Below are 23,584 nucleotides of genomic sequence, written 5' to 3'. Positions count from 1 at the left end.
TCAAAAATACCATAGAATGAAAACTGGTGTCATGGTTTCTGTGGGTGGAGGTTTTTCACTCGTCTTGGTTTCATTGTAGTTGGCAAGAGTATTTTTCACCTCTTTTGCAATCGTAGCAATTATTGTCTCGGATAATGTTTAGAATAGGTAATATTGTAAAATCCTAAAACTGTATTTTATATTATTTAGCAACTAGCATCATGCTAATTACATTATGTTAATATAGTCTAATTTTTCCTTTAAAAATTTTTGCCTAATTTTGGGTATTACTGATAGGTACAAAGACCAACTGTTGAGTCTTTCATTATCATCTGTGGCGTTTCTTCCATGGCACTTACTGAGAAGAAGTTATCACTAGCCAAAAGGTCTCCAAGTTAACATCAACATGACATTCAACACCTAACTTGCAAATTAAAGTCAGGGACATACCTTTTTCTAACATGAACACCTATCAAACGCTACATATACAGCTCTGAACTTTCTTGGCCAGGGGTCAATTCATAACCCTACTTTCTTGGCCACATAATAGGTCATTCATAGAATTACTAAAGTCTCTAGCTAGAAGGGTGCTACCAAGATTTCTTCTTTATTATTTTATAATTTAACATAAAAGAGAGAAAGAAATTGGATGACATTGACTCATTAATTGTATGTCACTATCATGATTTTGTGAGAAAAGCTAGTATAAACGCCTAATAATATCCTTGTTACATTAAGTTCATACGCAATTTTAAAAAACCAATGATCTTCTTATCATCTTCCCCACCTATTTATATCCTCTTTTATACTATTGTTATATTTTTAACTACTTTTTCCACCACCTGTGATTCATATGGCGGAAATGAGAGTGATCATTTGGCGTTGTTGTCGTTCAAGTCATTTATCAATGATCCATATGGAGCTTTAACTTCATGGAACTCTTGCTCCCATTTCTGCAACTGGAATGGTGTTTCTTGTGGAAAACTGCATAAAAGAGTGACTATGATACAACTAGAGTCAAAAGGTCTAGAAGGCTCCTTATCTCCTCACGTAGGAAACCTGAGCTTCCTTCAGGTGTTATCACTTTTGAACAACAGCATTCAAGGAAGCATCCCTCATGAGCTTGGTCGTCTATTTAGGCTACGTTTCCTTTTACTGTCCACAAACAAATTCACTGGAGTCATTCCTACTAATTTGTCTGGTTGTTATAACCTAGAGGTGCTTCAGGCAGGTAAGAATAATCTAGTTGGAAACATACCCTTAGAGATGAGTGTTTTCTCTAAACTTACTTCTTTTGATTTGAATAATAATAACTTAACGAGAGGAATCCCACCTTTCTTGGGGAATCTTACATCATTGGAGGAATTCTCTGTTAGAAGCAATCCATTGGGGGGGAGCATTCCAAACACCTTAGGTCGTTTGAAAAGCTCAAGGATATTTTACGCCGGGGATTGTAACTTACATGGAACCATCCCTCACTCCATCTATAATCTCTCGCTCCTAATTAATTTTACTTTGTCTTCGAATCAGCTAATGGGTACTCTTCCTTCAACAATTGGATCAATGCTCCCAAATCTTGAATATCTTCAACTATGGGGCAATCAATTGTCCGGTCTTTTACCCCCATCAATATCTAATTGTTCGAATTTACAACTTCTTGACATCTCTAACAACAACTTTAGTGGGAAATTGACGATTGACTTTGCAAACCTAAAAGATATTTATCATATATCTTTGCAAGGAATCAGCTTCAATGGAGGCGGGGAAGCGAATGGAATGAAGTTTATTGATTCTCTGGGAAATTGCACCAAATTAGAGTTTTTACTTCTTGGTATGTGTAACATTCGAGGAGTAGTCCCAACATCAATTGGTAATCTTTCTCATCAACTCAGTGCTCTAGAGTTAGGAAGAAATCAATTGTATGGAAGCCTCCCTTCAAGCATAGGTAATCTAGTTGGTTTGACCATGTTAGGTTTAGATACAAACCAATTCACGGGAAACATTCCCTCAACCATTGGCATGCTTCAAAACCTACAAGAGGCTTTTCTATATGAAAATCAATTTTCAGGGCCAATTCCATATGCAATAGGTAACTTATCAATGTTGAATTTGATTAATTCACGTTCCAACATATTGGAAGGGGATATCCCACCAACTGTGGGGAATTGTAATCGTCTCGAGGTGTTTGCCTTTGAGAACAATAAACTAAGTGGCAAAATACCTAAACAACTTCTTCAACTTACTTCTCTAACCTCATTATATCTTTCAAATAATAGCCTTTCTGGTCCACTTCCAACTGAGCTTGAAGATCTTAGATCTTTGAACATATTGGTTCTGTCTCATAATTATCTATCAGGTAACATTCCGAGTAGCCTTGGTGGTTGTACTAGCCTTGTTTACTTATACATTAACGACAACTTATTTGATGGCATGGTACCACCATCATTAAGTTCTGTGAGAGGATTGGCAGAACTCGATCTTTCTCATAATAATTTATCAGGCCAAATTCCTCAGTTCTTAGAATGGTTCTCCCTAGAATACTTGAACCTCTCCTTTAACGATTTTCAGGGTCAAGTACCGATGAAGGGAGTGTTTGCCAATGTAAGTGCATTCTCCATTTTAGGGAACAATAGGCTTTGTGGTGGTTTGGTTGAACTTCAGTTACCCAAATGCAAAATGGCAGAGAAACATAAGAGAAGGTTCACATTGTTCATTATAGTCATTTTAATTTCTTGTACGGTATTCAGCATATTATGTTTTGTCTATGCTTGGTTTAAAAAGAAAAAGAATGGTGAACCGTCTCAATCATCCAACAACGAAATGTTCTTAAAAGTTTCTTACAATCAACTGTTCAAGGCTACTAATGGCTTCTCTGAAGCGAACTTGATTGGCCAGGGTGGCTCAAGCTCTGTTTATAAAGGAACCCTTGATCATGATGACAATTTTGTTGCAATAAAAGTTCTACATCTTCATATTCGGGGAGCTCACACAAGCTTTATAGCGGAATGTGAAGCATGGCGAAGTATTCGACACCGGAATCTGTTGAAGATAATAACTTCGTGTTCAAGCGTTGACTTTCAAGGCAACGATTTCAAAGCTTTAGTTTACGATTTCATGCCCAACGGAAGTTTACATGATTGGTTGCATTCAAATGCCAATACATCTAGACTAGACCTATTTCAAAGAATTAATATTCTCATTGATGTTGCATATGCACTTGATTATCTTCATAACCAGTGTTTACCAAGTGTTGTTCATGGGGACATAAAGCCTAGCAATGTTCTGCTGGATAATGATCTGATGGCCCATGTTGGAGACTTTGGTTTGGCGAAATTAATTGGAACAAATTCAAACCAAAACAGCTCTACTAGGATTAAAGGAACAATTGGATATACACCTCCAGGTAAACTTAAATCAATTCTCGTAAGCTCAGTTTTGCAATATTACCTTTTCATAAAGTCATTGCTTACTATAAATTGCAGAGTACGGCATGCGGAGTAATATGACAAGTAGTGGTGATGTCTATAGCTTTGGAATATTACTACTAGAGGTTATGACTGGGAAAAAGCCGACAAATGACAAGTTTGGCGAAGACCTTAGCCTTCATAAGTTTGCTTGTATGGCCTTGCCAAATGAAGTAATGGATTTTATTGATGGTGATATTGTCATAAAAAGTACGGAATCAAATGCACAAAAGGTAGAAGAATGTTTGGCTTCAACTATCAGGATTGGGGTATCATGCTCCGTAGACACCCCATCACAACGGATGAATATTAACGATGTTGTCCGCGAGTTGTTGCATGTTCGGGATACCCTTCAACCTCTGGAGGTACCATGTTCTCTTATCTTACTAAAAATGCAAGAAAAACCGCTTCATTCATAGCATGGTTTGATTTGCTCAAATTATGCACTATTTCAGGTCTAAAACCAGCAACCTTGCATGGCAGAGTTCAAAGTAGCTGCAGTAAGGAGTGGCATATGATATGAATAAATACGCAGTTTAAACACCTCGTGATGTTTGTCTGTGTTTCATGTTATAATAAATTATATAGATATGTGTTGTTTGTCTTTCATGGAGCAAAGATTTTAATTACCAAAATCACGAACTCTAATCATTACTTTGAAATGCTGAATTGCTCATGTAAGAAATCACCATATCCATTAATTAGTTCTTCTAAGACTCAATAAAGTATTGTTATTCTGTTTTCACTAATGAAGTCAAACTCTTTCATGAGTTTCCAACGTTCCCCGTATAGAAAAACTATATCAAGAATCTAAACCATTGATCCGCACATGCATCCATTCTTGGGCCTTCTCACAACATAGAATCACTAAATTATCAATGGATATCACATTTTTGTGTTTCTCCTGTTTCTAATAACTTATGCTGTGCCCGGACATGCATACCCGAAGGTAAATTAATGTAATTAGTATTAAAGCATATATGTTTATATAGAGTAGAAACCAAACTGTATGAACACTATTTCAGCAGAGAAGTCATGATACAGGTGAAACTGATATTCCTTTGTTTCTATACGGTAAGAAGCTAATAAATTAGAACCCAAAACTTCAAGATAAATTAGAACCTATCATTAAAGTTAGGATTTTTTTTTTAAATGATAAATTTGGGATCAACTGCACCTCTTCATAAATTTTAACTTCAATTTCAGATAAAACCCATTTTAACAAAACCGGTATCTCCATTTGTAGGAGCATTTTTCTCACACTACGATTTGAATCCAAAACTTCAAGATCTCAAAAGCCCCAAATGGATGAAACTCTATTGATATTATAAAGGCTATTAATTAGACATGTTATCACTTATCAGTCAAATGGATACTTAATGCAGTGAATATGAAAGACTTCACCATTATACGATAAGATTTTCTTGATGCTGTTCGGAAAAAAAATATATGGAATGTGCACATTTCAAAGAAAGAAAAATACATGGAATATGTGTTTTTAAAACAGGGGAGATACAAGGCAGAAAATGCTAATTAGCCCATGATTATCATAACATATGATAGGCCATCGGACTATTCCTTAAACAAAACACTTCCTGGTAAATTGGTGTCTCTTGATCTCTTGGAAATTTGGTTTCAGTTTTGAATCTCATCTTCCAATAAATATGCTTCATAATGATACTACTTAATTTGGAAGAATTTTCGCTTGAAGGTGTCTGTATGTCTTCAGTTTTACCTTCTCATCATGACATTTGGGTTTGGCTGACTCACTGCAACATAAACTACCTCATAAGTCATAACATTTTAAAACTTCAATCTTTGGAAATACTCGACTTGTCGTGGAACAGTTTAGCAGGCCAAATTGTTGGGAAATCTCACTTTTAGAAAGAGTGGGAGTGAAATTAGCTTCTAGAAAGTATTAAGGCCAGAAGTGAATAAGTGGCGATGACAATTAACGTGGATCCGACTAAGCCAATGGATAGTTGGCAGGATTAGCCTTTGTTGCTCCTGATATGATAATGAAAAGCAGGATGACCCTTTGACGCACGCTGAAAGATGCATTGATACAAATGTTTACAGACACCATCACTGCCATTGGGTCCAAATACTCGAAACCCTTTCCCATAGATGGGATGTTAACACAGAATTCATTAGGCTTGTGGTTGCAAAACATGAAGTTCATGAACGCGATACACTACCTCCAGTTGCAATAAAAGCTACAAAGCTACAAGTGTAATGATCTAAAACCAGAGGGTCAAAACTTAAAATAGATCAAAGTACATGGGTGCCTTTAGTAAAGTTTTATATTTCCTATGCCCACAGAGTAAACAAACAAACAGAACTTCAAAACAAAGTTGGAGTGGTTCTAAAGTAATCCTTTAACATTACAAAGCTCTCAATTCTAAATTAGATCCCCCTATAAATATAGATATAGATATATAACAATGCAGCAGATAGGGTTTGTTAATACGATGAGATATATAATGACGATTGGTGTTGTATTGTCATCATCGATGTTATTAAGGGAAGTTGATGGGATTAGATTTGTGATAGACAGAGAAGAATGTTTGTCACACAATGTTGAATATGAAGGTGACAATGTTCATGTTTCTTTTGTTGTTATTAAGGTTGAAACTATGTGGCATTTCACAGAAGATGGTGTTGATCTTCTGGTAACCTTTTTTTTTTATAAATTACATCATTTTATACTGTAAATTGTATGTTAGAGGATTATTGTGTATGTGTTAGTTGTACTCTCTAGCTTATTGTGTTGCAATGTGCCTGGTTTATGATAAGAAAAAAAAAATCCATATAAGGGATATATTGATTTTCCATATGGTTATTTTACTGTACAAACATAGTGCTCCTCAAATATATGGTTTTTTTTTTCCTTTGAGGTTATAGAGTGAGTAGATCTTTGTATCGAGTAACACGTGCTTTGCTTTAGCTCAAACTTGTTGAGGCCCGTGTTTATAAGGGCTCTGCACATAGTTTTTTATGTAAAATTCATGCTTTTCAAGCCGATCTCAAACAAGCATAATGAAGGCTCATCGACGTATAAAGTCGACCTGGAGCTTAACCTTTAGCTCAACTCGCTTGCAGTAATTGGTGTGGTTTCATTGACTTTTGAAACATGGTACTAAAACTCATGTTATCTTTTACCAAACAAAAATCACTCTACGGAGTTACCAATGTTTGGATGTGTTGCAAAAGTTTTGTAGCGATTTAAAGACTATTAACCGGTTTCTAGGTGTTTGGTAAAACTTATGTGATTCTGATTTTCAGTGTCAAAATAGTTGGATTCACAGGAAGACTAGTTGATTGAAAGCTTATGTTTGGAGATAGATTAACCAACCGTCCTTGACTAATTTGTAACGATCGAATGATTGATTAGCTTTTTCTGATTCATAAGTCGCAATACATACATTATAGGTTCGTTGAGTTAGTAGGAAGGTAGTGTTTTCTTACAAATGCGTTGTCTTTATATTTTATCAGATAAAAGGCCCCGGGGACGAACACATTTATGAAATACAAGACAGAACCAGTGAGAAATATGAGTTTATAGCTCAAAAGAAAGGTGTATACCATTTCTGCTTTACAAACAAGTCTCCATATCATGAAACCGTTGACTTTGATGTCCAGGTTGCCCATTTCGCGTACCATGATCAGCATGCCAAGGATGGTAAGCGATACTATAAACAACTTGTTAAATTCTCCTGTATATCTACTGGCTACTGTATTATAGGAGTATTATGATTAACCCTTTGTTCAAAAACTGTGTCAGAGCATTTCAACCCATTATTTGAACAAATATCGAAACTAGAAGAAGCTCTTTACAACATTCAGTTTGAGCAGCATTGGTTAGAGGCTGAAACAGATCGTCAGGCATTAGGTATAATCTTGACCCCTCCTGTTTGACTTTTGAGGTCAAAGATAGTTACTTTTCTAGCATTTAAATCATTTAATCTTGACCCCTCCTGTTTGACTTTTGAGGTCAAAGATTGTTACTTTTCTAGCATTTAAATCATTTAATCTTGACCCCTCCTGTTTGACTTTTGAGGTCAAAGATTGTTACTTTTCTAGCATTTAAATCATTTAAACACCGTGGTGTTTAACATTACACTTTTCTACTTCTGCAATGATTATACATGTGTTGTTGGGCAAAAATATTTCTGTATTATTGAAAGAATTGTGTTTCAAGTATGAAGTATTAAGTCATGGCACTGTATTTTTCCTTTGCTTGACTTTTAAAGTCAAAGCTTCTCAAGTACACTATTAATGTCTGTTCTCTCAAGTATAAATTTAATCTGTAAACATGATTTAGAATCCAAAGATTAGCTTTGTCATTTGTTGACTTTTAAAGTCAAAACTTATCACTTTTGAATCATATGATTAACTTGAGTTCTATCTAGAATACCTTGTTCTATTTGTATAGCAGTCACATACCTTATATGCTGATAATTTTTTATAGATGATTCATAGAATGCTTATCAAATAAGATTTTTCGAATCCTAGATTGTTTGACTTTTGAAAGTCAAACTGTATGCAGAATTGTTGATACGTACTTATTTTATGAATTTGATTGCAGTAAATGAGGTAATGAGTAAGAGAGCGGTTCACAAGGCAATAATAGAATCTATAGCGCTGGTAGGTGCTAGTGTTCTTCAGGTTTATCTTCTCCAACGTTTGTTTGAGCGCAAGCTCGGGACTTCAAGAGTTTAAGATGGTTATGTTGGATCCACAACCATTGAGGAAGTGGTATTCCACTTCACGGTTTTGTATAAGCAGAAATTGTCTTGGATAGTTTCTTTTATCTTTTGTGCATTTTTAGCTTAGTTGTTGTATGGCTATGACCAAGTTTATGGATGTCAAGAATGACTTTCTCTTCTCAGGAATGCAAGACATTAGCTACCATTGGTCACACGTTGATTTATTACCCAAATCCCCTACTAAATATGATATGTCGACTCTCAAGACCTCGATAGTGACTTGAATGTTGGATATAATTTGTCAAGATACTCACGACTATAAAAGCTTAACGGGAAAACTCTTTGTTCCTTTCATCCATGTTAATTATCTTGGAGTACCATGTCAATGTTTATACGATATATTACAATAATGTCAAGATTCAAAGTAACCGGGCTTTTTCGCATAGCCTGCATTTACCATAAATCTTCTCCCAAGATTATTTGTTTGTGTTATTGTAGTGCCTCCATACCGAAATGAATTATCAAAAGCTTGGTATATTAATCTGAAAATGGTTTTCCATTTTAAGTCCCCAAAACAACACCATAAAGTAAAAACGTTGTTGCCTCACCAATTCTATCAAGAATACTAAAGTACCACTTAAATCATTCATGCAAGTTTTACCAAAAGGGGACAAAATATAATGGAATCAGAACACAGCACGAACACAAATTGCAAAATAACAAGTATCGACAAGTTAACCCTTGCAAGTGATTGAGCTCTCGAGGCTATGTTCTTAACCTATAATCACTTATTCAAAGTGTATTTGGTAAAGAAAACAAGTATATTTATTTTATTATATTAGGGAATTTAGGGATCAAGATGCATAGATTGCACAGACCCAACTTGGATAAGAAACACCAACATAGATGTAACCAAAAACGGAGAGCGTTTCTGAGTTGATAAGCATTGTAATAGAGAGCAACAACATTCATCAGAAATCAACTAAATGAAAAATATAAAGTTTTGAAACTCTAAACAAAATATAAAAAATCACTTTTTAAAAAGGAAAGAAAAAAAAAAGCCAATCAGAGCATATTGTTGTTTGTCAAGGTTACATTATCATCATAAAAATCAAAGCAAAATGCCAGCACGATCCTGGTTGGAGTTTGGACAAGCAACAAGATACAAGTAGTCTCTCATCACTCCTATGCCATGCAGCAGAACCACTTTTTCTGTAAAACAAAGTTTTTCCATATCAAGTTAGCAAGGCTATCGAATTTTAAAACTTGCCAAGACTCTTGACTCGTTTTATAGAGGGGTCAATCATGACATATTTTATAACGAAAGGGTTAACCTGGATTATGCTAAACCTTAAATGGGCCATGCCAACATACATTTCTATAAGGGGAATGGGTCTAACGAGGTGAAAGTCGCTAATTTATCAGAGTCAATCTCCTAAATCTTTTTCATTCAAAGACTTAGATTATTAGTGAAATAATTTTGTGATCAGATTGAAGTAACAAGATTTCAAAAACTGAGAAAAGGTATAAGCGGGTCAACCCAACCCATCCCAATTAACTTTGAGCTGTATATCAAAAACATCTCATTTCAATCTGAAACTGTTTTGGCCCGTTATCCGACAGTCCAAACCATTGACACCTCTGAACATTAGAAAGCACAAGTCCATGTTCTACTGTTTGATGTTTGTAGCAAGTCTTGAACACATTGACCACTTATTCAGTAGCCAGGCTAAGGTAGACATAATACCAAATAAGTAAGTTTGTATTTTAAGAAGCCAAAATGCATATAATAGCATACAGTTTGAGGCTTTCCAAGAGTGGCTGTCCCAGGCTTATTATATGTGGAGTCGGTTTTAGGCGGTGAGTCCGACGTTCCCCCAGTCTTTTTCTCGTTCCTAGCCTTGTTAAAGATAACTGTAAATCCCTCAGCTGATGCAGGATCATTCACATCCCAATCACCGAACTTTGGCAATGGTGGACCTTTTTCCTGTAAACAGGTGGAGCCTTTAACCAGAAATCATGTAATCCCATTACAAGATAAAAAGAATATGTAATCATGTTGGTATGATAGCAACTTGTGGACCTTATATGCTAAAGAGAGCCAAGTAGAATGTAATTAACCTAAATGGCTGGACAATAGGCAATTCCGCCATTGACATGATTATGGAATAAGCTCTATACACATAGACACACATAAATAGATTTCCTGGGACGTCGGGATAATGTTAGGGTATACAGGCAATGAGATCAGCTGACGTCACACAAGATTACAACCATGCCAATATAAGATATTCCAAACTAGTGGGAAGCGGCTAAAATCATGCAGCTGAACATACAATAAACAGAGCATACTTTAGGCCATGCCAGTTTCAGTATTATTAGGAAATATGAAGCACATTCATCTAAAGCCAGGAATGCTTACAGTCTAGAAGTCGTGATTGAATGTATACTTAGCATTAGCGGTTTGGTGCAGGAGACCATGTCTCCAGTCCTTATCTTCTTTCTAATATAAACGAGCAATCAATATGTAGGCACGTAGCATATTTACAACAACAATTAATCAAACGACATGAGTTTGCACAAGTAAGCTTAAGAAGATATGGAGCAAACACACAGAATGATATCCTTCAGGTCTCGATATATAAAATGTATTATGTGTTGTAATTTACCAATATAATTATATAATCCGCACAAAAAATTAGAATACAACAAAAATGGTGCTAGCAATAGTAGAGCAATGGCATCCGTAAGATAAGGTTGGTATGATTGACTAGTTAAAGAAAAAAGAAGCAAGCATGGTGCAGACACAAATGTGACAAAGGCATTGGTACGGGTAATATACGAGAAGTGATAAAAGTTGGTCTAACTTCATTATGGGTGAATCCTAACTAAGAATGATTGTTGCGATTACTTGCGAGCCTGTGACAATACTATACACATCGATCAGTAAAATCGTAACCAATATAAGCAGCACATTCTAGACACAACGCTGACAAGCATGCTATTGCAACTTAGGCAGGTTTTATTGCAAGGATAAGAGCTCCACCTTAAAACTTTAAGAATCTTTTTAGGAATGTCATGTGTGCTGATTTTTAAAAGGCATGAGAACAAAGGACATGTCTTTTAACAATCACCTCAAATAGAAGAAAGACATCTTTTGATTTAGTAACTAATAAAGTACCAAAAACCATTAATTTGATAAGAAGATGCCAACAGGGAAGCTACAGGACTTAGAAGTAATATATGTTAATTAAATAGTGCAAGATTAAGAACACTGTGGATTAGCTTACTATAGAGTAAACTTTACCTTGTGCTGAAAGCAAATAATAAGTAAGATGATGTGTCATTTAAAGTAGTCAAAAGTCAGAACTTAGTATTACGATTTACGAGAAGCAACATTAAAGCTAAATGAATGGACAAGTATTACTCGTCATGAATAACAGGTGGTACTGATGGTAGGGCATATGTTTGTTATACTAGGTTTTCAGGAGATTCAAGGGCCTGTGTCTCTACAGGAGAAAGCATTGAGTTCATCATAAAAAGTTTAAGATCGCAGCCTAAAGGTTGTGTGGAAACTGGAAAGTAGAAGTATGGTACAGCTAGGCAATGCACATTTAGATAATAAATACTAACAGAAGTGAGGTCAAATGACCCTACCGTCAACAGAGAAAGGATAGCCTATTATACAGACACTAGTGAATCCCTGCTAGAAAAGGAGAACTTTGTCCTACCATCTTATGTGATTGAGGTAAAAACAAAGTATGATCCATGGCAAATTATCACATGCAATTACAAAAATAAGAAATGACATCTCTATGATAAAGATCATTGCACTTTAACTGATCTTTGTGGGGGTTCTGCTAGCAGGTTGGTGGTGGGGTATAAGGGGGGTTCTATAATTGCTTGGCCCCTTTTTATAAATATATAAAAAACCATGACCCTACGACTCTCACTATTGATTGAATCAAGCTTTTGTTCCTACCAACAGAATGATCACAAAGCTTAATTGGTGACCATACATTACATGAAGTGAAAATTTCATATTGAAAAAAGTGCAATCTGCTCGAGTAGTCTTCTTATTCTTGAGAGAAAAAATGTCATCCATTATGGATAACCAGTTGAGATACTGTAAGATTATTAACCTGGTGACTGATTTTGAGATTATGTTTTAATGGTATTTATATATGTTCAGCAACATATCCAACTTCACAACATAGATAAGTTGCAGACGTTTGTACGTAGACGGTATCCAAAGTTCACATTTGCATAAGATAAAGTAAGTTCAAATTCTTGTTCATAAAACAAAGAAAGCAGAATATACACTTAGTAAATACGCAAAACCATTTTGCTATATAAAAGAGCTAGAAAAAGTTTCGGAATAGTTAAATTAGTCAAAAGATTAAGCATCAATACTTAACTCACAGAAAGTATGGAACTGAACCCACTTTTTCACTTTAACAATCACACCGTAAACTAGACCCCAAACTTTAGAAATCACATACTAGCATAAAAAAAAGACACAAAACTGGACATCCACGGACGATATTCTCCATGTCAGGATAATTATAACGTAAACAGCGCTGAAACATCAACAAACCACTCCACAACGCAGAAACGCTAAGTACACTCTAGGCCGTTCTTTCTTAATTATCCAAATACTTATAAAGTGCTTATCGTAATAGGCCATAAGCGCTTAATATCAGCAATTCAGCATTAAAAATCATTCAGCAAACTTCAATCCAGAAAAAGCAATTAGTTTAGAAAAACATAACATATGTACATTTTATATAGTACTCTCCATTTTCTTCAATAGACATGATCATTTCATTATACATAGAACAAAATAAAAATATATAAACAAAGAATTACTACTTATTATAATCCAACATAAACTTACTGATAAACATAAAGCATTCAATTCAAATCATGAAAATAATAAATACAAATCCTTATAATGAATAAAAACAAATCTAAACAAGTATATAATAATAAGAATATGTATAGATACAGATTTAGATTATAAAGAACATACCGCCATGATGAGAAATTTATGATTTTGAGAAGTTTGTGTTTGTGGGTTTTAAGTGTGGATTTGATAATTTACTTAAAGTTTTTATCTTTTTTATTTTTCTTTTGAGAATTTTTGAAGAATGGAAGAAAGAAGAAGAACCCAATACCTAACTTTTTAGTACAAGCTAAAAAATGTATATATACAGCTGGCTTTTATTTTATTTTTATTTTTATTTTAATGGCATATTCTTTCCTTTATTTTCTTCTTTGTATTTTCTTCATTCCTATATATTCGATTATGAGATGAGATGAGATATTGGGCATATGTTTTTTCATTTTTATTGACTGAAATTTAAATAAAATTTACTGGATAAAAAGATTTAATCAAAGGAAAAATACATGTTATATAAATGGAAATTATCTTTTCATTATTTTTATTTTTTTCCATCTAATTGCAACTCTTTTGTTCTTATTTCAGTACCATAAAAAAGTACATAACAATTAAATCAAAAGGAATAATATATTTTTTTTCTTCACATGGTTGAACACCTTATCATTTTGAACACAAACTTCACCAAATAAAAGTAAGTAAAATCGTAAAAGCCAATATAACCATAAAGATTAATTAAAGTCGATAATAAAAGTCAAAGGTCCGACCATCATACTTGGATATCTCACTTCCATGTTGTAAACTCTTTAAAGATTTTGTGTATTAATAAGAGTTATATTTAACTATCACCAAATGTTTTTTTTTAAACGACAGAAATCACCAAATGGTTTAGTGCTAAAAAGACTTATTTCCTCGTAAAAGGTATTAAGTTCGCGTCCTATCCTGGTTATATTTGGAGGTTGGTCACATGTTGAACTATCAATACTTGACCTAACCCAAAACCCGACCTAATATATACCTGAAAAAACGAACTAAAGTTGTAAAATCTCAACCCAACAATCACTAATCTTTTTTTTAGTTTGGTTCAGGCTCCCATCAACTCGAAAGTTATTTTAGGATCATATAACTTTTTTTAATGGGTCATTTACCATCTCATTTGATCCGCCAACTTGATTGTCAACTCGTGAACTCAAACCCATCATTTATTTAATTTTCACTTATGGTAGATTTAGATGAATTTTCCTCTCTTGATCTTTGGATAACAGAGGTTTTAGATTGTGGATAGCATGGACCGTGTTAATACATATAAATCTCCCTGACCGTATTTCATGATTTAAAAAGTAAATTAAAGTTAAATTTGAAATTTCTTAGAAAAAAAAAAAAGGCTACGATTTCGATCTTGGACAAAAAATCTACCATTCATGAAGCCCACTGGGCTACCTCTAAAGTGAACCAGAAAAAAGAACCAGGTGACCAACATTTCAGCCGTCTCTTTAACTCGTAAGTCCTAAACACACCCGATGAACAAACCCCTAATTCTTTGTCATACTTACAAATTTCCATTTTAACATTTTTGTTTGTATAAAAAAACCCCATTAAATTCTATAATTTGGTTCTTGAAAGCTAGTCATTTTTTCACACCCTTCACTTTGTATGCATTATTCCATCAAAACCATGAGAAAAATCATACTAAAAAACCCTGTAAATTTAATGGGCATTCATAAAAACATGAAAAGATCTATACATTCATTTCAAAAAACAATACCCAGAAATCAAAATCAAAACTTGCTGAAAGAAATCACAAATATTCTTCAATCTGATAACTGGGAAAACACACTTTTTTGCTCAAATGTCACAAAGAAACTGAACCCACTTGTAGTTCAATCTTTGCTTCAGGAAAGCCAGGTTGGTTTTCATTTAAATAGTGAAAAGATTGCTTTTTTAGCTATGATTTTAGGCAATTGTAATATGTATGGATGTGTAAGTATTCTTGTTGATGCATTGATTGAAATGAGATGTTCCCCATTGTTGGTTCTTGGTGCTTTTGTTGGTTGTGTGAAGAAAGGTATTGGTGGTGGTTTAAATTTTGATTTGGATTTTAATCAAAAAGTTTTCGACGTGATTATTAGTAGGTTTAGAGGGAAGGGTTTGGTGGATGAAGCTGTTGAAATTGTTTTGAAATACGGTCAATTTGTTGAAAGTAATTGGGTTTATAATACACTTATAAAAGATTTGTTTATTCGGAAAAAGTTGGACCTTTTTTGGAATGTGTGTGAAGCAATGTCGAAAAAAGATGGGTTTGTTGATGTGTATGGTTATACTAATATGATTAAGGCTCATTGTATGGTGGGAAATATTGATAAAGCGAAAGCGGTGTTTGATGAGATGAGTGAGAAAGGGTGTGAACCTAGTTTAATTACATGTAATGAAATTATCGGGGGTTTGTGTAAAGCGAGGCGTCTTGATGAAGCGATTGAGATAAAGAGAAGTATGGTTGATAAGGGTTTAAAGCTTAATGTGTTTTTGTATACGACGTTAGTTAATGGGTTTTGTATGATGAAGAGATCGAAGGATGCAATAATGGAATTGAAGGAGATGATTGATGCAGGCGTGGAGCCAAATGTTGTGACGTATAATGCGTTGGTTAATGGGCTTATGGCACAAGGTTATGTGGAAGAGGCATTTAGGGTTAAAGATGAGATGAAAGCTAGTCATGTTGGTGCAAATTTGGTTGTTTATAATACGCTTCTTCACGGGCTATGTATTAGACTTGATATGAAGAGAGCACGTGAGTTAATGGATGAGATATTGAGTTTAGGGATGAAACCGGATTTCAGAACTTTTACCTTGTTGATTAATGGTTGTTGTAAAACGAAGCAATTGATTGATGCTTTTGCAGTTTTGGAAGATATGAAGAAGCATGATTTGGAGCCGAATGCAAAAACTTATGGTCTTTTAATCATTGGGTTATGTCAAACTGGGGACCTAGACAAGGCTAATGCACTTCTTTTGGAAATGAGTGTGAATAATATTCAGCTAGATCATATAGTCTACGAGATCTGTTTAAATGCTTTTTCAAAAGGATATGATTACACAAAGTGTAATAAAGTATTCGAGGTGATGAAGGAGCTAGGGATAATGCCAAATGAAAGTTGTTATGAAAGCCTTATACGAAGCCTTAGTAGAGTTGACAAAATGGATGAAGCAAGATTTTTCATGAATGAAATGATAGAGAGCAGTTTAGAGCCAAATGCTCAGATATTTGGAGCATTAATTGATGGCTATTGTAAGTTTGGGGAATTAAAGGTTGCACATAAGTACTTCAATGCAATGCTAGGCCGTGGTTTAGTCCCAACAGTTGCAACTTATGCAGTTTTAGTTGAAAATTACTGTAAAAGGTCTCAATCAATTTATGCGTTCTCTATTTTCCGAAGCATGCTTTCTAGAAAGTTCTTTCCCGAGGCTCTTACTTATAAAGTCCTTATTAAGGGTCTCGTGAAGTATACCATACATGAAGATATATCCGGGCTCTTGATTGAACTCCACGAAAAAGGTTTCATGTTTGAACTTTCATCACCCAACTCTTTAGTATTTAGTTTGTGCAAGAAAGGAGAAGCTGAAAAAGCTTGTAAGCTTATTGAAAATGGTTTGCTTACTCCAAGCATCGTTACTTATAATATCATCATGAAGGGATTTTTCAATATAGGTAACACAAGCAGAGCAAAGAAATTGTTCAATGATATTAAGGAAAGAGGTGTGAGCCCAAATGATGGCATGTATACTACAATGATCACTGGTTTCTGCAAGTTTAATGATCTAACAACAGCATGTGGATTACTAGATGAAATGGTACAAACGGGTGGATCTCCGAATTGCTATATCTATAAATCTCTTGTCGACTTTTGTTACAGGACCGGGGATTCGGAGAAAGCTAAAGACTTAAGTAGACAAATGGTCGAAAAGGGTTTCATGCTAACTTCGTCCTTAGACACGTTGGCTTCTAAAGATCAAGAGCCTGAAAGAAGTCAAATAGGAATTTGATGAAGGAAACACAATAGCACTTGTTAGCAGCTATATTTGTTGCTAATCTGTATAGGCCAGAACCCCTGAAGGTAGGCGAAGGGATATATTTCTACTTGAAAAGCCTTGGGACTACTGGAAAGGTAGTGCACACTCTTTCTTTTACAGTCTCGATATAGAAGAGAACTGTTCGGTTTGACTCTATCTAATGACTGTTATACTATTTTCAGGTCAAACTTATAGCGTCAACAGTTTTGGTTTTGACTTCTTTGAGATGCAAACAGAGTCAACACTTTTTATACTTTTTTGGTAAGTGCGTTTAATAGCGTGCTTGTTCAATGTTCAGATTGGCTTTTTAAAGGTGCCAAGCTTCTTTACTCTCTGCATAGACATGAGGAGTAGGGCTAGGAAAAAACCTGCACATAAAGTATATGTTTTGGTACTTAGCAGATAGAAAGTGATAGTCAGATTGCGGTAATCACATATGTAATCTGCACTAATAAATGATTGCAACAAGTTGCTGCCCTTGTAATTGTATACGTGATTGGAATTTGCAGTATTGTTGCCTTTTGAGTTGATATCTCTGGGTGATGCAGTTGAGAAATAAATTTATAAAGTTGGCTAGGATTAAGGTTAGTTTCTCTATGCCTTCAGGCTTAGAAGGCAAAATAGGCGAGTCAGGTAAGAGGTCAAAAGAGGTAAACTTGGGTACATGTTAAAATGGAGTGTGTTGGTTTGACCGGAAACACTTTTTGCCCATATTTGTGTAATTATTATAATCTGCTTGTGTGTCAAATATGACTACAAAAAGTACATTATCTTAATAATAGTTTAACCAATTGAATGGAGTCACTAGAGATTAAAGATAACCTGAATCTACTTAGTCATAAGTGAACAGGTTGAAGTTCCACTAGCCATGGCCTTATGTTATATCCTCTAGCCATGGCGTGTGCTGAACCCTTGAGTGATTAATGCTTGGACATGGTATATGATGTTGCCTGAGTTTTATTTCCGTTTAGGTGGGTTAATCATAGTTGAAGGATAGTTTTGGCATAATGTTCCACTTCATCAGCTTATATTTTTGGACAAGTTGTGTCTGAGTTCCAACAACTCCTGTAGGTAATTTGGACAATATAGACAGCTTACTTTCTATGAAATATATCTTCTTTTATCTGTTTTGATGAAGTTTATATGATTTTGATCTTCTTGCAATTATGCTCGACCTGTGCACAAGGTGTAGGAATGTTGAATTATGACAATTTGGATCAAGCGTGTAGTCGATTCCTGTGAGGGTACATTTGCTTTGGGGTTTATGAAGGTTTATAAGTTTAGTCATGCACCATATAAGGTGATTTTTTAAATTCGTTTGCAATTTGAAAAGAGTCGGATAACCAGAGAGATAAAACTAAGAATTTTAATCATCTAGAAAAACTGTTTTAAAGAGTAAAAAGAAAAGGTATTGACCTGGCACAAAGTCATATATTAATAAACAGAATACCATGGTATACACTATACAGAATAAACTATGTAACAGTAATGAACAAGAAAAAGATCATTAATAACAAATGAAATTGAGCTGTGGGTCGTTACCTGAAAAGATTGATTAGGGGTCAGAGATCTAATGTCCTGAGATTCAGATGTATTCGCCAAATCACCAAACACAATCTGCTTACTAGAGAAAAGCTTGGATCCATCATCTGCCACCCCAAACCCAGTATGCTTAACAGAAACAACTCTAAGGGGCTCCCCAGAACTGGCAATGCCTTCCATTTTACGATCTTGACCATAAGTAAAACCCACAAGGTCAGGCCCATGCGCCGTGTTTTCCAAAGATTGTTTTCCAGCTTCTATGGGTGACTTAAGCACAGAAGTATGGGATATATGCGTGTCATGGTCACCTTCTTTCAGAAATAAATTCATGTCAGGCAGTAACTTCCCATAGTTACTTCTCATAGTCCCCAACAAGACTTACAAGAGTCATGTCATTTGATTCGAACCCAGAGTTCAACTTAGAAGTAAAATCACTGGGTTTGAAATTCGGCTTCTTACCTAGTGTCAGTTGCATGGGGCTTAAATTAAAGGGCATAGATACCCGGGTTGGGGTTTTTTCCTCGATGGAAAGATGGACCCCTGAAAAAGTCTTCAGATCTCCTGATTTTAAACTAGCAATGCTACGAAAATGCATTGAAAATGTTGTAGAATCCATGGTTTGATCAAAATTATCATCAGAGGTAACAGAGTGAGACAAAGCTGATCTAATAAAACTTCTGTGCACAGGGCCAAACAAAGTATCATCTGCAACCAGAAGTTTATTTGGTATTAACAGCAGTTTGAATTTGAGAAGTGGTATCTATATCAAGAACTGTAAGCATCCAATGTACAGAGTATTTGTTTGTTATGTACAATTAATTAATTGGAAAGGAAAAAGTATAGATTGTAATATCACACGTAATTGCACTATTAGTATACATACAACAGTCACATTCAAACGCCGAACAGATAGCAAGAGGGAGTGCACACTTAACCTCATTTTAGATAAGATGATTTCAGCTAATTTACTTTAAGCGTTCACTTTTGTCGAGAATCCAATTATACTAAGTATGATCGACCAAAAATTCAGAACTGAGAGGATAACTGAAGCAAAGCCATTGCCTCGGACAAACATACAAATTCTAAACTTAGTCTGTTGAGATGTGTATACAGCCTGAGATTGGTTGGGATCCTGATCTAGAGTATAAAACAATTGGATACTGTAGGAGACTAGGAGTTGATTAATTTACCAGTATTTTGATTCTTGAAATGGAGTTGAGCTTAGGTGTATTTTAATGGCCATGGGCTTTATGGGTTCATATCTTTTTGAAGAAAAAAAAGTTCCCGTTCCTCCCCTCTAGTTTGACCGCTTGGGCTGGTTGAATCATGAACCAGTTCTGCGTTTGATGTCCAATTTAACTTTGAAAATATAACTAATGATATAAGAAAATCTATATTTATGATACATATGATTGATAATAAATTTAAAACTACCACCTGTCACTTAGTTTCTTCCAACCCCGCCAAATATATACTAATATAGTAAACAGTTAACAGTTAAAGGTAGAAAGTATATTTACATCCATATTCAAGGTTGGTTTGATGGAAAAGTTTTCTACTGTAATGTATGCAAATTGTGTAGTGAATCTTTTAAGGGAAATAAGGAAAATAGGTATTTGAGAGAAAGTAGGTATTAGAACTATAATTAATATATGATGCAAAAGGTTTAGTATTATTCCATGTGGGGGGTTTATATAGGCATATAAATTGCACTTAAACCCCCTCTCATAATTACAAATAAGTACATGGTGAATTACATGATAAACCCTTCATCTAAACAAGCTAAATAACAAGGACATTACTAATCTATATTTACAAAACACGTACTAACAAATATAAAAGCTAACAATCTCCCCCTTTAGTACTGTTTTGTAAATGATCATTGTTGAGCTCTTTTCTTCTTTCTTTGTCGTCTTTTTCGCTTCTTTGTTGATGATTCGGGTTTGTCATGAAGAAAGGTTTGGTCTTTAAAGGCTCTCTTTTTGTACTCGCTCTTCTTTCCCTTCCAATACTTCTTTGGGACAAAATGGTACTTTGGATCTGGTGGTTCAATTATGTTGAGAATCTTTGATGTGGAAAAGACTTTGAAGATTTCTCTTTATTTTCATTGTCTTCATGCAACTTTGACTGTTGGATTCTTAAACATTTTGTGAAGGCGGAGACTTAGGCTTCTTGCGAAATGAGGAAGCTTGGTATAAAGTGCGGAAGCTTGGCTTGTTGTAAATTTGGTGTGAAAAATGATTTGTCATTTTAGCTCCCCCTCAAATTGAACAAATTCTTCGGTCATCTTCAAAGCTTTCATTGTGCTCCCCCTTAAATGGGCAATCTATTGTGCTCCCCCTTACAAAGACAATCAATATCAATCTTTAACACATTTCTCCCCCTCATGATGAACATGTTTAATATGTTCATCATGTAATAGTGATTGATTGCCCAAAAGGTGAATGAAAAGGTACAATTATGAAGTAGCGTCTCAATTAAACATGTTCTGAATGGGTTGTACACTGAAATGTGTACAAGCCAAATCACAACCACCTACTTGAATCCAGAAGTTGGGACCCATGTGAGGGTGGGTCCAACTGGATATTTGAAGAGAGAAGTAGGAGGTTGTGCATAGTCAAGCACTTTTTGCACACGAGGGTGAATGATTCGTGGTGCAAACTTAAATAACTTAGAGAAAGAGTACTTGATGGGAGTGCTTTTAGGTTTTGGGTTGGGTTTACTATGAAAAAACCAGCCATATCGATCTTTATAGCGAATGATTCCAGTGGTGGAATCCTTGTATCTCTGGCAATGGCTATTTATATGCTTGAGGGGAGATCCGGTCTTGCAAGGTGTGTAATATGGGTTCATTTGTTTGAAAGTAGAATGGGGTTTAGTTGGAATGGTTTTTGTTTTGATGAGATGAGGTTCTTTTGAGTAGTTGGGAGTTGTATGAGCTGGTTTGGAAGATGGCTGTGGGTGTTTAGTGTTTTGGTGAGATGTTTTGGTATTATAAGAATTTGTTTTGGTTTTGGAGGAAGGGTTTTTCTTGGTATTGTTTGATAATTTTGGGTGTGTATGGTTTGATTGGGTATTTGAAGGAGTGGATTTTATTTTACTTGGAGATGAAGTGGTTTGGTTTAGAAGTTGTGATTCTGGAGCACAAGTTGAAGTATGATTCATTGGATATGACTTTGTTGCAAGTTGAGTTTCCAATGATAAAGAATGAGCTTGAAGTTGTTGGATTAACTTCAAACTTGTTTGCTCATTATTCCTCGAAGAAATGGATTTGTTTTCCAATTCACGATTGAGCTTCGAAAATTGTTGTTGCAAAACAAGTTCTTTAACTTGGGTTTCGAGTTTGGTTTCAATGAGCTCTTTGTGAGAAATATCCAACTCATTGGTTAAATTGAGAATCTTTGACTGCAAATGATTATTGTCTTTTTGAAGACTTTCCATGTTTGACAAAAAGAGATTATTAGCAGATTTGAGCTCTTTGTTCTCATATTTGATTCGGTCAACTTCAGATTGAAGACTTTTCATTGCAGACAAATGGAGATTATTAACAGATTTGAGCTCTTTGTTCTCAAATTTGAGTTGGTCACGTGTAGATTTACGACTTTTATCATATGTATGAAGAAGGTTTCTCATTTTCTTGGTCATCTCTAAGAGTTGTTCTCCCTGTTGAGAGTTTACAAGATCACAAATTGAACTATCTTTTTGAAAACATGAACACCTTTGATCTTTATGTAGTGAATATGACTCCATGTTTGGTTTAAACTCGAACTCTTCGGTTGACATTTTGAAAATGAAACTTGATGACAACTTAGTGAAAGAACAACCACACAGCAATACTCAATCAGAAACCGATTTTGAGGAATAGCTTAACTAATACCGGTATTCGATAATAGGAGATCAAATACCGGTTTTCAGCAACAAAAATGGGCAGAATATCGGCTTAGAGAATGAATGATAGAAGATCAAATACTGGTTTTAGAGTAAACCAGGTATTAATACATTCAAACAACAACCACACACAAAAATTCACACCAAATACCGGTTTTGGTAAAGGATGTACTAATACCGGTTTTCACGAAGATACGTGAACAGAATAACGGCTAAGAAAATGGGCGAAGTAAAGAACTAATACCGGTTTTGATGTAAACCAGTTATTTCAACAACCACCACACAGTGAATCACAACAGAAATCGGTTTTTAGTAATAGACTAACTAATACCGGTTTTGGGGGTAAACCAGGTATTAGTACATGCAAAAAAACAAAAGGAAACCCGGTATTACAACTGTTATTCAAAACCGATGAATCCCGGTTTTAGTACATGCAAAAAAACAAAAAGAACCCGGTATTACAACTACTATTCAAAACCGATGAATCCCGGTTTTAGTACATGCAAAAACAAGAGGAAACCAGGTATTACAACTGTTATTCAAAACCGATGAATCCCGGTTTTAGTACATGCAAAAAAAACAAAAGGAAACCCGGTATTACAACTACTATTCAAAACCGATAAATCCCAGTTTTAGTACATGCAAAAACAAAAGGAAACCCGGTATTACAACTACTATTCAAAACCGATGAATCCCGGTTTTAGTACATGCAAAAAAAACAAAAGGAAACCCGGTATTACAACTACTATTCAAAACCGATGAATCCCGGTTTTAGTACATGCAAAAAAACAAAAGGAAACCCGGTATTACAACTATTATTCAAAACCGATGAATCCCGGTTTTAGTACATGCAAAAAAAAACAAAAGGAAACCCGGTATTACAACTACTATTCAAAACCGAGATGAATCCCGGTATTCAGGTCAGAAGGTATAAAATTCAAATTTAAGGCTTTGTGATTTGAGTTAGGATTTGAAACTTTATGGGTGATGTTTTAGGATGGAAAGGAGTGGATTAAAGTAAGAAATTCGTTTAC

The 23,584-nt window shown here is 34.9% G+C and overlaps 3 protein-coding genes across 3 annotated transcripts; all 3 read left to right on the top strand.

The window, feature by feature from the left end:
• Positions 1 to 741: 741 nt before the first annotated feature.
• Positions 742 to 3,541, top strand: LOC122601532 (putative receptor-like protein kinase At3g47110; the record flags this gene model as incomplete). Its single annotated transcript, XM_043774286.1, has 2 exons — positions 742 to 3,382; positions 3,462 to 3,541. Coding segments are annotated over exons 1-2 (2,721 nt in total), but the record flags the coding sequence as incomplete, so codon positions are not given.
• Positions 3,542 to 5,807: 2,266 nt separating this feature from the next.
• LOC122601930 (transmembrane emp24 domain-containing protein p24beta2-like) lies at positions 5,808 to 8,364 on the top strand. Its single transcript, XM_043774659.1, has 4 exons — positions 5,808 to 6,115; positions 6,939 to 7,125; positions 7,228 to 7,335; positions 8,032 to 8,364. The coding sequence occupies exons 1-4, from the start codon at positions 5,888 to 5,890 to the stop codon at positions 8,163 to 8,165; spliced, it is 657 nt and encodes a 218-aa protein (XP_043630594.1). The 5' UTR covers positions 5,808 to 5,887; the 3' UTR covers positions 8,166 to 8,364.
• Positions 8,365 to 14,726: 6,362 nt separating this feature from the next.
• On the top strand, positions 14,727 to 17,818 carry LOC122600363 (pentatricopeptide repeat-containing protein At5g61990, mitochondrial-like). The gene is made up of 2 exons (XM_043773071.1): positions 14,727 to 17,215; positions 17,303 to 17,818. The coding sequence occupies exon 1, from the start codon at positions 14,727 to 14,729 to the stop codon at positions 17,091 to 17,093; it is 2,367 nt and encodes a 788-aa protein (XP_043629006.1). The 3' UTR covers positions 17,094 to 17,215; positions 17,303 to 17,818.
• The last annotated feature ends 5,766 nt before the right edge of the window (positions 17,819 to 23,584 follow it).

Source organism: Erigeron canadensis, chromosome 5, assembly GCF_010389155.1.
Source record: "Erigeron canadensis isolate Cc75 chromosome 5, C_canadensis_v1, whole genome shotgun sequence".
NCBI classification, from domain to species: domain Eukaryota; kingdom Viridiplantae; phylum Streptophyta; class Magnoliopsida; order Asterales; family Asteraceae; genus Erigeron; species Erigeron canadensis.
This window is presented reverse-complemented; position numbering and strand designations above follow the sequence as displayed.